This window comes from Canis lupus, chromosome 30, assembly GCF_003254725.2.
Source record: "Canis lupus dingo isolate Sandy chromosome 30, ASM325472v2, whole genome shotgun sequence".
Taxonomy (NCBI): domain Eukaryota; kingdom Metazoa; phylum Chordata; class Mammalia; order Carnivora; family Canidae; genus Canis; species Canis lupus.
In genome coordinates, this window is record NC_064272.1 from 30,910,032 (window position 1) to 30,925,892 (window position 15,861).

Here is a 15,861-nt window from a genome sequence, read left to right on the forward strand (position 1 = left end):
CTGGTAGTTTGTACCCTTTGACCAATTTCTCGGTATTTCCTCCTCATCCTCGGCTCTAGTAATCACTACTTTACTCTCTGTTGCTTTGAGTTTAGTTTTTCTAGATTCTACCTAAGAGGTATCACACAGCACTTGTCTTTCTCTGTCTGACTTATGTCACTTAGCACGACGTCCTCATGGTTCATCCTTATTGTTGTAAATGTCAGCATTTCTTTTTTCTTGTGGCTAAATAATAGTCCACTGTGTATATATACCACATCTTCTTTAACCATTCATCAATTGAGAAACACTTAGATTGTTCCCATATCTTGGTTATTGTGAATAATACTGCAATGAACCTGGGAGCATAGATGTCTCCTTGAAATCCTGATCTCAATTCCTTTGGATAGATACCCAGAAGTGGGATTGCTGGGTCATATGGTAGTTTTATTTTTATTTTTATTTAATTAATTTATCTAATTTTGAGGAACATTCATACTGTTTTCCATACTTGGCTGTGTGAATTTGCATTCCCTCCAACTGTACACAAGGGTTCCCTTTTCTCTACACCCTGTCAATGCTTGTTATCACTTGTCTTTTTGATGATAGCCATTCTAACAATATCTCATTGTAGTTTTGTTTTGCATTTCCCTGATGATTAGTAATGTTGAGTGAATTTCTGTTTCTTTTCTCTCGTAATTGTTTTATTGAAGGGTAACATACATCCGGAAAAGTATATAAATCATAAATGGAATACGCTAGGAGAAACTACACCCACATCAAGAAAGCAAATGTTACTAGCACCCAAAAAAGCCTCCTTTAACTCACCTGCCTGTTGCTCAGCTCCTCAAGGACACCCACTATCCCAATTCCTAACACCATAAATTAGGTTTGCCCATTTTGCACCATATACATTTAATATATATTAGTATTACTTTTTTGTGTCTTTGTGTTTGGCTTCTACTCAACAGGATGTTTGTGAGACTCATTCATACTGTTGCAAGTAGTCGTAGTCTATTTTCACAAAACTATAGAATATTTCATTGTCGGAATTTACCACAATTTATCCATTTCCGGCTGAGGGACATTTGGGTTGTTTCCTTAATAACTATTACAGATAGGGCAGCCTGGGTGGCTTAGGAGTTTAGTGCTGCCTTCAGCCCAGGGTGTGATCCTGGAGTCCCGGGATTCACTCCCGCATCGGGCTCCCTGCCTGGAGCCTGCTTCTCCCTCTGCCTGTGTCTCTGCCTCTCTCTCTGTGTGTGTCTCTCATGAATAAATAAATAAAATCTTAAAAAATCAACTATTACAGATAGTGTTACTATGAACATTCTTGTACATATTTTCTGATGAACATATATATTGATTTCTCTAAGTATATGCCTGAGAGTAGAATCTCTGAGTCATGCAGTAGAAGTTCAACCTTAGTAGATATGCCCAAACAATTTTTCCAACTGGTTTCATACATTATTACTTTCACTATTGGGGTGAGAGTCCTCTCCTAGTTGCTCTACATCTTAACAACATTTGATAATACTTATCTTTTTTCAATTTAGCCAGAATAGTGGGTGTAGTATCTTAGTATTTTAAAAATTCTGGTAAAATAGACATAACATTTTTACCTTTAAAAATTTTTTTTAAAAGATTTTATTTATTTACTCATGACACAGAGAGAGAGGGACAGAGACAGAGACAGAGACAGAGAGACAGAGACACAGGCAGAGGGAGAAGCAGACTCCATGCAGGGAACCCAACATGGGACTCGATTCCAGGTCCCCAGGATCACACCCTGGGCTGAAGGCAGCGCTAAACCGCTGAGCCACCCAGGTTGCCCCATTTTTACCTTTAAAATTATTTATTTATTTATTTATTTATTTATTTATTTATTTATTTATTTATGATAGTCACACACAGAGAGAGAGAGAGGCAGAGACACAGGCAGAGGGAGAAGCAGGCTCCATGCACCGGGAGCCCGACGTGGGACTCGATCCCGGGTCTCCAGGATCGCACCCTGGGCCAAAGGCAGGCGCTAAACCGCTGCGCCACCCAGGGATCCCCCAAAATATTTATTTTTTAAGAACATTTTATTTATTTATTTGAGAGAGAGAGAGAGTGAGAGCGAGCTCAAGCTGGGGAGAGAGGCAGAGGGAGAGGGAGGAAGAGAAGCAGAAGCCTCATAGAGCAAGAAGCCTGATGTGGGGCTCCATCCCAGGACCTTGGGATCATGATTTGAGCCAAGGGCAGAAGCTTAACTGACTCAACCACTCAAGCACCTATAAATAAATAAATAAAATCTTAAAAAAAAAAATCTTTGCCTAGGGGCACCTGGCTGGATTAGTCGTTAGAGCATGTGACTCTTGATCTCAAGGTTATGAGTTCAAATCCTGGGTTGGCTGTAGAGCTTACTTAAAACCAAAAAAACAAAAAAAACAAAAAAAACAAATAAACCCAAGCCAACCAAACAGTGCCCCCCAAACCCCCCCCAACCTTGTCTACCCCAATGTAATGAAGAGATCTCCAGCATTTTCTTCTAAAAGCTTTTAGTTCTTTTTTTTCTTTAAAAAATATTTATTTATTCATGAGAGACACAGAGAAAGAGACAGAGAGAGGCAGAGACATAGGCAGAAGATAGAAGCAGGCTCCCCACAAGAAGCCTGATGAGGGACTCAATCCCAGACCCTGGGATCATGCCCCCAGCTGAAGGCAGACACTCAACTGCTGAGCCACCCAGGCATCCCTAAAAGATTAATTTAGTTCTATAATCCATCCAGAGTTGATTTGCTATGGATGGTGTGATATAGGGATGAATGAAGACTTACTTTTTTTCATGTGGAGATTCAATTGGCCCAGCACCATTTATGTAAAAGATCATCCTTTCCCTCACTGCAATGTATTATCATCCTTTTCAAAAATCAGGTGATTACATATGGGTTTGTTCCCAAATTCTTTATTTTACTCTATTGGGCTACTTGTCTATCCTTAGGCTAGTGCCATACTTTCTTAAATACTCAATCTTAGGTGGATCTCGGTATCTGGGAGCATAGATCTTCCAGCTTTGTTCTTCAAGACTGTCTTGGCTATTCTTGGCTCTTCTCCTGAATTTCTTTGTTGATGTTGTTGCTTTAATAACAGCTTTATTGAGAAACAATACATATATACCATATAATTCACTCATGTAAAGTGTATATATAATTCAATTTTTTAAAAAAGCTTTTTTTAAAAAAGAGTTTATTTATTTATTCATAAGAGACACAAAGAGAGAGCCAGAGACACAGGCAGAGGGAGAAGCAGGCTCCCTATGGGGAGCCCAATGTGGGACTCAATCCCAGGACCCTGGGGATCACAACCTGAGCCAAAGGCAGATGCTCAATCACTGAGCCACTCAGGTGCCCCAATTTAATGGTTTAAATAAATTCACAGAAATGTGCAACCATTACCAAAGTCAATTTTAGGATATTTTGATTACCTCAGAAGGAAACCTTATGCCCTTTAGCTATCATTCTACTTACCATCCCTAGTTCATCTGCTTTACCAAGCCCTAAACAACCATTAACCTCTCTGTCTTTATAGACTTGCCTATTCTGGGCATTTCATATAAATGAGATCATACAATATGTGATATTTTGTGACTGACTCTTTTCACTTGGCATCATATTTTTAAAGTCATTCGTGCCTGCATGTAGCGTGGATCAGCACTTCATTCCTCTTCATGGCTGAGTAATATTCCATCGTACGGCTATGTCACATTTTGTTTATCTGCTCTTGAGTTGATAGAAATTTGGGTTGCTTCCCCCTTCGGCCATTGTGAATAATGCTTCCACAAACATCTGTGTATAGGTTTTTGTATGGATATACGTTTTTTATTTCTCTTGAATATATAGTCAGGGGTAGAATTTCTGGGTCATATGGTAACTATACTTAACCGGGGGAACTGCCAGACTGTTTCCCAAAGTGTCTGCTCTGGGTTACATTCCCATATCAATGTTAAAATTTTTAAAAAATGTTTTTAATTGAGTAAGTTACTTGCATAAGATTCAAACAGTACCAAGGGCTACAAAATGAAAAGGAAAACCTTACTCTCTTTATATATTACAAACAGCTGGGTGGCTGACTTTGTTCTGCACACTCAATACCTTTAGGACTGAATAGGAAGGGTGAAGGGGAAGAGAAGGACTGAATCTATATCTATATATGTATGTATGTAAGAGAGGGGCAGAGGGAGAGGCAGAGGGAGAGGGAGAGAGAATATCAAGCGGGCTCCAGGCCTAGTGTGGAACCTTGATGCCCTTGATCCCGTAACTCCACCACCATGAGATCATGAGCTGAGCCCAAATCAAGAGTCTTATGCTTGGGGATCGCTGGGTGGCTCAGTGGTTTAGCACCTGCCTTTTGCCCAGGGTGTGACCCTGGAGACCCAGGATGGAGTCCCACATCCGGCTCCCTGCATGGAGCCTGCTTCTCCCTCTGCCTCTCTCTGCGTCTCTCATGATTAAATAAATAAAATCTTAAAAAAAAAAAAAAAGTCTCATGCTTAATAGAGCCACTCAGGCACCCCTGAATCTACATTTAAAAATAATAGAGAAAAAATAAAAAAAAAATAAAAATAATAGGTATGAATAAATAAAATTAAAAAAATAAAATAATAGGTATGGTGCTTCCTATACTTTAGTAAGCTCTTTATTTACATCTTATTTCTTCACGTTTCATATACCCGGAATCATTGGTTTAAAGGTCTTTTTTTTTTTTAAAGGAATGTTTCAAGATTTCATTTTTTTTATTTTTTACTTTTTTTATTTTTATTTTTTTTATTTTTTTATTTTTTATTTTTTATTTTTTTTTTGTAGGGCTCCCTATTTTTTTATTTTTTACTTTTTTTTTAGGTTTCAAGATTTTATTTTATTTTATTTTTTTGGTTTCAAGATTTTAAAAAATACCATCAATCTGCTCTCAAAAAAGGTTGCCCCAGTTACAATCTCATGGGTACTGAGTGCCCATCTCCCTGTACCCTCATCAGTAGATCAACAAAGTGCATTACAATTTTGCATAAATCGAGGTATCTATCCATTTGCCAGTTTGTTAGGCGCGACAAGTTTTCTATCCCCCTCCCCCCCCACGCTCCCTCTCCTCTAGAAATGAGGCCTTTTTCCTTATTCGTCTGATTATTGCATGTCCTTCATCACGACCCGGCCCCAGCAGGACGCTGCGGTCCCCGCAGAGGGGGCCCCGGCGGCACCGGACCTTCCCCTCGGCTCCGGGAACCAGGATGTACGGCTCCTTTCCCCGCGGAGGAGGAGGAGGAGGAGGAAGAGGAGGAGGAGGAGGAGGAGGAGGAGGAGGAGGAGGAGGAGGAGGAGGAGGAGGAGGAGGAGGAGGAGGAGGAGGAGGAGGAGGAGGAGGAGGAGGAGGAGGAGGAGGAGGAGGAGGAGGAGGAGGAGGAGGAGGAGGAGGAGGAGGAGGAGGAGGAGGAGGAGGAGGAGGAGGAGGAGGAGGAGGAGGAGGAGGAGGAGGAGGAGGAGGAGGAGGAGGAGGAGGAGGAGGAGGAGGAGGAGGAGGAGGAGGAGGAGGAGGAGGAGGAGGAGGAGGAGGAGGAGGAGGAGGAGGAGGAGGAGGAGGAGGAGGAGGAGGAGGAGGAGGAGGAGGAGGAGGAGGAGGAGGAGGAGGAGGAGGAGGAGGAGGGACCGGGGAGGGGGGGCGGGGGGGCGGGGCGACCACCTGAGCGCCGCGCGGCAGCAGAGGGCGCCGTGGAGCCCCGCCCCCCCCGTCAGCGCGCCGCGCCCCCGTGACGTATTTCCGCGTCATCTGCCGCCGAGGCGTGCTCCCATTGGCTGTCGGCGAGGCGACGGGGGCGGGGCCGAGTGGGCGTGTGTGGAAGGCGCCGCGGCCCCGCCGGAGGGGCGAGGCCTCCCTGCTCCCCGCCCCTCCTCCGCCCTCCGCTCCCTCCCTGGGACGGCTGCGCCGAGCGAGCGGCTGGCGGCGCGGCGCCGGCGACGGCTGTACTTTCCGGGCTGCGGCTGTGCGGGGCGAGCCTGAGGGACCGGTGGACTGGGGGGCGGACGGAGGGAAGCCGGGCTGCGGGCTGCGAGCTGCGCCGGCGGGGGGAGCCCGTGGGTCCCCGCGCGCCGACCGAGCCCCCCCGCGAGTGGGGCGGGGGTCCCCCGGGACCGCCGGCGGCTCCTCGGCCCTGACGCCCCCCCCCCCCCCGCGAAGGCAGCCCCGGGCCCTCGGCCCCTGCTCGGCCCTGCGCGGCGGGCGTGGGGCGGCGCGGACGGAGGAAGCGAGACACGGGCCGCTCTCCGCTCGGAGCCGGACGCGCCTTCCCGCGTCCAAAATGCCCAAGAAGAAGCCGACGCCCATCCAGCTGAACCCGGCCCCCGACGGCTCGGCGGTGAACGGGACCAGCTCGGCGGAGTAAGTGCGGCGCGGGCGGCGGGGCCGAGGCGGGGGTGCGCGGCGCGCGGGGCTCCGCTCGGGCTCGTCACGCACGAGTCGGGCCGGCAGGGGCGAGGGACTCCCGGCCGCCGAGGTGTCGGTGACTAAGCACGGATCGTGCTCCGGATTCAGACCAGTCGGCGGACCCAGCGAGTCCCCATGTAACCGCCCCCCGACCCTTGCAGTCATCCTTGGCCACTGGCCATTCACTTTCTTCCCGCCCAGGATGAAACCGGGTTCACCTCCCCCCGCCCCCGCCCCCCGCCCCCCGCCCTCCCCGGCTGTTTTCTCCAGCTCGTCTCGGGGAGCCCGGCCTGTGAAGCGGAGAAGGGAGGCAAGCGTCCTGCAAAGAATGGAGGCCGGCCCGAAGTACGGAGTGTGGAGTTGGGACCAGCAAACAGCGTCCGCACCTTTGTGCTGGACACCTGTGGGCCAGGAGCGCCCCTGTTGCGGCCACCGGCGGGCTGGCTGGGGCTGGCGGGGGCGTGTGTGCACCTGGAGCCCCTCGGCCCTTCCCTTGCCGACGTCGGGGCGGGGGGGGGGCTCCAGGTCCTTGGCCTTCTTCCTGGAAAACTGTGTTGTCTCTAAGGGAGCCGCTTTCCCCTTTCTCCGTTGGACTCTTCATTCATTAACAAATCGCTCCTCACCAGCGACTCTCCTGGCTCTCCGTACTTGTATCAGGAGCCTTTAAACTCCTGACCTAATACACTGAACACCCCATAGCTGTGAAAACCACACGCGCAGGGTGCTCCATCTCTGCAGCTTCCAGTGTTGCTCGCAAACCAGCACTTTCTCTCATTAAACGGGCGACGAGGCTGTTTCCTAGGGAGGGTGTTTCTGAGCTCCCAGAACTCGGTTAGCATCTGGAGTAAGGGACAAGACTGTGAGGGAGAGAGACCCGGCTACCTGGAGAAGTAACCAGGAAATTTTTTTTTTTTTTGAGATTTTATTTATTTATTCGTGAGAGACAGAGACACAGAGAGAGGCAGAGACCCAGGCAGAGGGAGAAGCAGGCTCCATGCAGGGAGCCAGACGTGGGACTTGATCCCAGGACCCCAGGATCATGCCCTGGGCCAAAGGCAGGCGCTAAACCACTGAGCCACCCAGAGATCCCTGAAAGATTTGGTTCTTTTTTTTTTTTTTTTTTTTTTAATTTTTATTTATTTACTTATTGATAGTCACAGAGAGAGAGAGAGAGAGAGAGGCAGAGACACAGGCAGAGGGAGAAGCAGGCTCCATGCATCGGGAGCCTGATATGGGATTCGATCCCGGGTCTCCAGGATCGTGCCCTGGGCCAAAGGCAGGCGCCAAACCGCTGCGCCACCCAGGGATCCCAAGATTTGGTTCTTAATCTTTATCTGCACACTTGGAGATGTAGGGAAGCTAGCTGATGAAACAAATGGAGTAGGTCTGAACCTTCTGCTCTTTGGTGATTTCTATCATCTTCCTTTCTCTTTAGATTTTAATAGCCTGGGGACCTGCTGGCTTGGTGACTCTGTCCATCCCTCTAATGATCACAAAGCCAGTGGTGGACCTGTGATGTGAACTCAGCTAGGTACCTCAAACCTGCTCCCAGCAAACGCCCTTCAATACTATAGTGTTTGTTTTGCACGGTATTGACTTGTACAGGTCAGATTCTGCGCAGTTCAGACTTTGCAGAATTTTACCCCTTGGAAACAAACTGATCCCCCCAGCACAGGGCAGAACATGTTTTGACCACAGTGGCTTTTTGAATGTTGTGGCCTGACCGTCCTGGTCCTATTTGATTTGGAGTTAGGTACTGGGTGGAAGTACCTGTGGTCATTCTCTTGTTAATTGTGGCATTACAGCTGTATTCTTGCAAATGGGAGGAATCTTGTTAAAAAAAAAAAATGAGGAAGAAAAGAATAAACTACTCTGGAGTTGGTGGCAGAAAAATTTGGTGGCACTGGGAGATTCTCCACAGTGCTTAAGAAGTTGGACTCTGGAGTCAGGCTAAGTTTGAAGCCTGGTTCTGTTACTTTGTGGTTTTGTGACCTGGGATGTCTCTCTCTAAGGCTTAGATTTAGTTTTCTCGTCCGCAAAAATGGAGCTAATGATAGAACCTATGTAGGGTAGTCTTGAAGGTTAATTGAGCTAATACGTAGTAAATCTCCATAAATGTTAGCTTCTGGTGCCTTTGTTACTGGATAAATGTTTAGAAAACTGAAGGAAAGTGGAAGGTAATTTCCATTCGTGGTGGTGGGTATGTCTGTGAAGTTGCCTTTGCTTCTGGATAAGCGACTCCCTGCAGTCCCTTCGTTTTTTGTGCCATCTGCATCTACCTCCATGACTCATTACTGTGTTACAATGGGAGGCATCTTTGTGTAGGCTGCTTGAGACAAACATGGACTGTTCCCCTACATTTCATGGCACTAAAGGGAGGAAAGCTGTACACATCTTCATCTTTCACCTTCGAGAGTATTTCTCAAGCAAGGCTGCTATTCTCTTGATTTCTGTGATTAGACAGGGTACAGTTGTGAACATTGCCTGTCATGTAAACTGAAGAAAAAAGAAAAACCTCCATTGACATTAAGGATCTCTTGGTACTAAATTGGCAAGGTTGCTTCTCTGTGGCTCCTTGGCACTCTGGCTTTTACCTCTTAACTTAGCACTTAATGCATTTGAACGGAGCTGGGTTACATGGGACCTGAAGTTTATACAAGTTGCAGGGGTCCTTGAAGAAGAAGAGTGCAAAAATACCTCTTTTGCAAATTTTGCAAAAACCTATGAGCATACTTCAAGGGTGCTAAGTGTTAGCATGAAATAAATTGGAAAAGAGATCATATCATTCTCCTGTTTAAAATGTTTTCATGGTTCCATTGGATTTAGAATAAAATCCAAACTCCTATTGGGCTATAAGACCCAGAGATATGCCCACCGTGAACCTCCACCCCCATCTCTTTCACCACATTTCCTGCCACCCCTTTCTTCCACTATACCAGTCCTTTTTTACTTCCTCCTTGGAATGGTCTCTACTCCCTCCAGGCCCTTGCACATGCTGTTTCCTTTGCCTAGGATGAATCATCCCTTCCTTTTCCCAAGCTAGGAAGGAAGCAATCATTATCTTTACCTAAATACCATTTTCCCTGAGGTGTTCACAGACCACCTAATTTCTAAAGGAGGTTACTTTCCCATGTCATCTGATTTTCTTTTCTTTTCTTTTCTTTTCTTTTCTTTTCTTTTCTTTTCTTTTCTTTTCTTCTCTTCTCTTCTCTTCTCTTCTCTTCTCTTCTCTTCTCTTCTCTTTTCTTTCTTTTCTTTTCTTTCTTTCTTTTCTTTTCTTCTCTTTTCTTTCTTTTCTTTCTTTTTTAAGGCAGGGCACTTAAGAGTGCCTGCCTTTTTTTTTTTTTTTTTTTTTTTTTTTTAAATAGGCCCCACGCCCAATGTGGAGCAAACATATGACCCTGTGATCAAGAGAGTCTCATGCTTCACTGACTGAGCCAGCTAGGTGCCTATCACCTGAATTTTTTTTTTTTTTTTTTTTAATGACACTCATTCACTGTCTATAGTTTCTTACTAGGATATTTTAAATCTCTCTCTTTTCTGTACACCATAAATTGTAAGGTCAGAGCTGCCTTTTTCTGATTCATTGTTTTGTAAGTAGTCTCTGGAATATAGTAGCTGGCACATAGTAAGTGCAAAAATATTTTAGTAAATCAGTGAGTGACTTTCTATTTGCATGATGTATTTAACAAACCTTTTTATACTTTTTCATTTTTTCTTTTCTTTTCCCCCTTTGCTGTCATTTCCTCCTCTCGATTTCCTTTTCTTTCACAGGCACCCACTTTAGGGTATTTAATACATGGTCTTCTAGTTCCACCCATTTGTTGGGTATGTGTACCTTTGGGAGGTGGATGGTGTTCTGTGTGTTTCTGTGCATAGAGTGCTGAATGCGATTGTGCCCTTATTCTGCCTTGAGAAAGGAGATCCTACCATTTGTGGCAACATGAATGAACCTGGAAGACAATTGTACTAAATGAAATAAGCCAGACACAGAAGAAAGAAAATACTACATGATCTCACTTATATGTGGAATCTAAAACAGAGGGGGGATAATAGAAGCAGAGACTAGAGAAGTGATTACCATGGGTGGGGAGGTGGGGGTGTTGGTCAGAGGGTACAGACTTGCAGTTAGCATAAGTCTAGAGATCTAGTGTACAACATGGTGACTATAGTTAATGATATAGTTAATGTATTGAATACTGGACGTTTGCTAAGATTATAGATTTCAGGTGCTCTCATACACACAAAAAAGGTAACTATGTAAGGAAATAGATACCTTTGTTAATCAGCTTGACTGTAGTAATCATTTCCCTACCTGTGTATCAAATCATCATGTTGTGCACCCTAAATATATTCAAATTTTATAAAGATTGCTCTTGTGTTTTTTTTTTTTAAGATTTTATTTATTTATTCATGAGAGACACACAGAGAGAGAGGCAGAGAGAGAGAGAGAGAGAGAGAGAGAGAGAGGGAGAAGCAGGCTCCATGCAGGGAGCCCAGCATGGGACTCCATCCGGGTCTCCAGGATCACACCCTGGGCTGAAGGCAGTGCTAAACTGCTGAGCCACCCGGGCTGCCTTAAAGATTGCTCTTGTGCTGTAAATATGCCCCAGTTGGGATAGGTTAGGTTATATGGAGGTAACAACCAACCAAAAAAAAAAAAAATCTCAGTTGTTTAACACACTTGGAGGTCAGTGGGAGTCTCTGTTCATTGGATTCCATTAGGGATCAAGGTTCATGGAGGCACCATCTCAAATATGCTCATGTTAGAAGGGTGTCTTGTGAACTGCATTCTGGCTCCTAAAATTTTTGGCCAGAAGCGACACAGGTCACTTTTGCTCCTATTTCATTTGCTGAAGTAAATCACATGGCCATGCTGACCTTCAAAGGAGTGGGAGCGTCTTGGAAGGAGAACTAGGAATATTTAAACAGAATAGTTCCTTTTATTTTTTTAAACTAAATACCATGTTTCCGACCTCTATTCCTGATGCTGCATTATGCTATTCGTTATTTCTCTTGGTTGCAGAGTGGTCATGTGCATGTACCACATTTTATTTATTATCCTATGTCAATTCCCCCAGAATGAGACAACTCTGTTTTCAACTCTTCTTTTGCTACATCAGACAGTGCAGTCATGACCATCTTTGTGCACAGCTCTTTTTGTACCCTTGTGAGAGTTCCCTGTGGGATGTACTCAACTGGGATTGCTTGGGGTACCTTGTGTTTCCTTCCATGATGAGGCACATACTTAATCTTTCTTTGTTTCTGTCTAATCTATAACCCGGCACTCCCTGTCACTCTCTGCCCCTTTATCGTGCCCAGTTTTTCCTCATAGCACTTGCCACTAACAGTGCACTGTGTGTAAGTGTCAATCTGCTGCCCCGCTAATATGTGAGCTCCACGAAGGTGGGGCTTTGGCTTTGTTCCTTGCTCAGTGACTAGAACAGTGTCTGCTCTTCAGTAGACACCTGCTGATGAAATGAAGCATTCCTGCCTTGAAAGAGTACTGTGAAGATTAAACAAGGTACCTCATACAGAAGTGCTTTGAAGGCCATAAGGTGCTGAATAAATGGGAGGGTGTGTTGCTTGGCCTTGGTGGCATCCACATATTATGGCTTTTGAACCGTGTCACTGTAACCCAAAAACACTCAGAATTACCTCATGATTGCATTTGGAGCATAGTTCCTAGCGTCAGCACTTCTGCTAGGTTTGTAAGGGACACCTGTCTCTTAGAATGTGAAGGCCCTTCAGGAAGGGGACAGAAAAGTTAAGACAGTTTGATGTGCTTTTTGAGGGTCTCTCACGGCCTTTCCAGGCTGTGCTCCATGATATCTAGGAGCCCCCCCCCTTTTTTTTTAAATTTTATTTATATGTTCACGAGAGAGAGAGGCAGGCAGGCAGACAGAGGCAGAGGGCGAAACAGGCTCCTTGCAGGAGCCAGATGTGGGACTTGATCCTCAGGATCATGACCTGAGCCAAAGGGAGACACTCAATCCAACTGAAGCCCATGTTCCTGGGGAAGAATGCCCCTGCTCTTGTTGCAGCAGGTACAGAAAAGGCAAAAAGATTCCTAAAGATGACTCTGTCCATAGCAAGGAGATGTGTGGGGCCCTTGTTTGAATATAAACGCTTAGAATATTATTCTTTCACTTACTTATGTGTCTTTGAAACAAAGGGAGAATACTTTAGTAGAGTAGCTGCTACTGGTGCTGCCTTACCCATCTTGTTTGATGTTTCTCTCTCCTGGTTCATCTGTTGTGGTTTGCACTGACCCCTTTACTGTCCTCCTTTCACCCCAGCATGCTGCTTCCTACCTCTCTCTGGGCTTGCCCACGTGGTTTCTTTTGTCTGGAACGCCCTCCTCTGCTTTCCTATGTTATTGTATTTTTGTTTTGTATTTGCCATCACACTTTAGCTTCTGTGAGGGCAGGGACCATGACTGTCTTGTATACTGATCTTTACCTTGCATCTGGCAGTGTCTGGAATGAGTGAATGCTACCCATCTTTCAAGACCTAGCATAAATCTCATCTCCCATTTACATAATCTTGAGATTTTATAGCGTTTTCTGAGTAACTTCATGCTATTCTAGGACTTGGCTTCCAGACTTAGTTTTATTACTTCTTAATTGTTGATCTTGGCCGTGTAATTTGACTTCACCGAGCCTTGGTTTTCCTTATTAGTAAAGTAAGGATGATAATGTAACAAACCTGTGAGGGAAGCTGGGCAGATGAGCATCATCTGAAATAATCTATCAAAGCACTTGATAATTACCGGAATGTTATTCAAAGGGGAAGTGTTGTTAATCCACTTTGATTTCTTCCTTCTCAGAAAGCTATTATCTTTTGCTCTTAATACCAAATTAAAAGTGTTGATAAATCATGTTAATTTGGACATTTTATATGCTGCCTGTCTTTTAAAATCTAAGCCAGATCTGTGTCTAGAATCAAGCCTTGAGACCTAACTTCCTGTTTACAACAAATGCAGGGACAGAGGAACAAGTTAAATGACACCAGGAGGAAATCATTAGACAAATCCAGGATGTGGAACATTCTCTATAACAACTGACCCAGTCTCTTTAGAAAGTCAGTATCATGGGCAAAAGGGTGCTAGTGGTATGGTTCTAGAATAACGGACTAAGGAGACATGCCAACCAAATGTAATCCATAAACCTCAGGTGGATACTGAATCAAAAATGAAATAGTGATCAAATGTATTCTTGGGACAGTTTGGGAAATTTGAATAGAGAATTGCTAAGTTTTTAGATGTAATGTATCATGATTATGTAGGGGAATGTTATTCATAGATGATATATGAGACTCACTTTGAAATGGTTCAAGAAAAAAATCCACATACATAGTAGATAAAGCAAGTGTGGCAAAGTGTTCACAGTTGCTTAGTTGGTTAGTTTATGAGTTTCACTGTTTTATTCTTTCCATTTTTCTGTATGGAAAAATTCATAATAAAAAAATATATATTTTAAAGATTTTATTCATGAGACAAAGAAAGAGGGGTAGAGACATAGGCATAAGGAGAAGGAGAAGCAGGCTCCCTATGGGGGAGCCCAATGCAGGACTTGATGCCAGGATCCCAGGATCATGACCTGAACCCAAGGCAGACACCCAACCATTGAGGTGCCCCCATAATAAATATTTTAGAAGTACCCAAAGAACAAAATTCATCCTGAGTCTTATGCTCTTTTTAATGTTAACTCACATTTTCTAATTCCTCTTTTGTACTTGTGGTCTATATTGTGTAATGAACATCACATTAAATGCAGTATCATTTTATTTTTTTATTTTTATTTTGTTAAAAATTTTTATTTATTTATTCATGAGAGATGCACAGAGAAAGGCAGAGACATAGGCAGAGGGGGAAGCAAGTTCTCTGCAAAGAGCCTGATGTGGGACTTAATCCAGGACCCCAGGATCACAACCTGAGCTAAAGGCAGACACTCAACCACTCAGCCACCCAGGCGTCCTGCTTATATGTCTTTTTTTCCCTTAACTTGTTTTGGGGCCATACCTTTTTGGACCCCTGGGTCTATGACACTGTTGATACAGTTAATCATTATTGGTAGATTGGACAAAACCAAAAAAAAGTTTTTTTCTTTTTTTTTTTTTAAAGATTTATTTATTTATTTTAGAGGGTAGGATGGGGCAGAAGGAGTTTTAAGCACATTTCACGATGAGCACGGATACTGTCATGGGGCTGGATCCCGTGCCCCTGTGATCAAGACCCTGCTGAAACCAAGAGCTGTCAGATATCTGATTGTACCACCCAGACACCCCCAAAATCATGTTTAAACAAAGAGACTGAGTCACCTGGGTGACTCGGTTCAGTATTGGACTCTTGATTTTGGCTCAGGTCATGATCTCAGGGTCGTGGGATTGGGCCCCATGTGGGCAGAGCAAGGAGTCTGCTCGAGATTCTTGCCCCCTCCGTCTCCTGTTCCCTCTCCTCCTTCCCGCCCTCAAATAAATAAATAAAATCTTAACAAAACAAATCAAAGACACTGATAACAGCAAAAAAACCTTCTTGGTAGCTTTCCTGTGTATGAATTGTTAGTATTTGCACCACCTCCCCAGGAAGAAAACATGGTGAATGTTTTTGACATGCTGAGAAAACAAACCAAGAGAACCCACAGGATGGGGCAGAAAATGAGGTTGAGCCTGAGAAGAAAGTTTAAGGTCCCAATTTTGTTTCTGTTTTCTTCTAGAAGCTGCCAATTTTCAAAAATGCTCTTACTGTCTTAATGCTGCTTGATTGTGTTTTTACTTCATGTCCTGTGTCCTGGTTCTGTTGCCCGAAAGCCCATGAGAGCTGTTTGGAGGCCCCTGTACCTGTTTGCTAAGTTAACTCCTCCCAGGATGAATGGTGTTTTGTTTTAAAGCAGCAGGTGTTCTCTGGGTCTTGGTTCTGGGCAGACTGTGAAAGAGCTGATCCTGCATCGGATTTCTCAGTGTATTCCCCAGGGGGGTCCTGCTTTGATGTCACCAAGGGAGTCAGATTAAGAAGAGGTTACATGGGGGTTAAGAAAAAGCGGAGAGGGGTAATGTGACCTCTTTTCCCCACCACACCCCTTCCTCGAATATTTGCCTGCTTAAGCACAACTCTTTAAAAAACTTGAATGTGTTAAACATCTAAAGAAGGAAACTACAGACATTCGAATTTCTAGTGTAACTTTTTGGACATTCCATTATTTACATGTGATCAGTTGGTGAGCACCCCCTCTTCCCTCCAACCCTTGCCTCCCCAATTTTGACACTTGGACATAATCCTCATGCTTGTCATTTATTTTGGCTGAAGAGTAGAATTGGACATGGCCTGGCTTTGTAAATGATACTTTGTTGATTATTTAGGTGGTATCCAGATTTTTGTTTTTTGAAGATTTTATTTGTGAGAGAGAACCCAGGGGCTTGTGGGGAGGG

General features: G+C 44.5%; 1 protein-coding gene across 1 annotated transcript in view; it reads left to right on the forward strand.

Annotated features, from left to right (window-relative positions):
- The first annotated feature begins 5,915 nt into the window (after positions 1–5,915).
- Positions 5,916–15,861, forward strand: part of MAP2K1 (mitogen-activated protein kinase kinase 1) — a 77,860-nt gene continuing 67,914 nt past the window's right edge. The window contains exon 1 of the mRNA XM_025472413.3: positions 5,916–6,387. Within this exon, the coding sequence (XP_025328198.1) occupies positions 6,308–6,387 (80 nt within the window). The 5' untranslated portion in view covers positions 5,916–6,307. The remainder of the gene's footprint in view (positions 6,388–15,861) is intronic.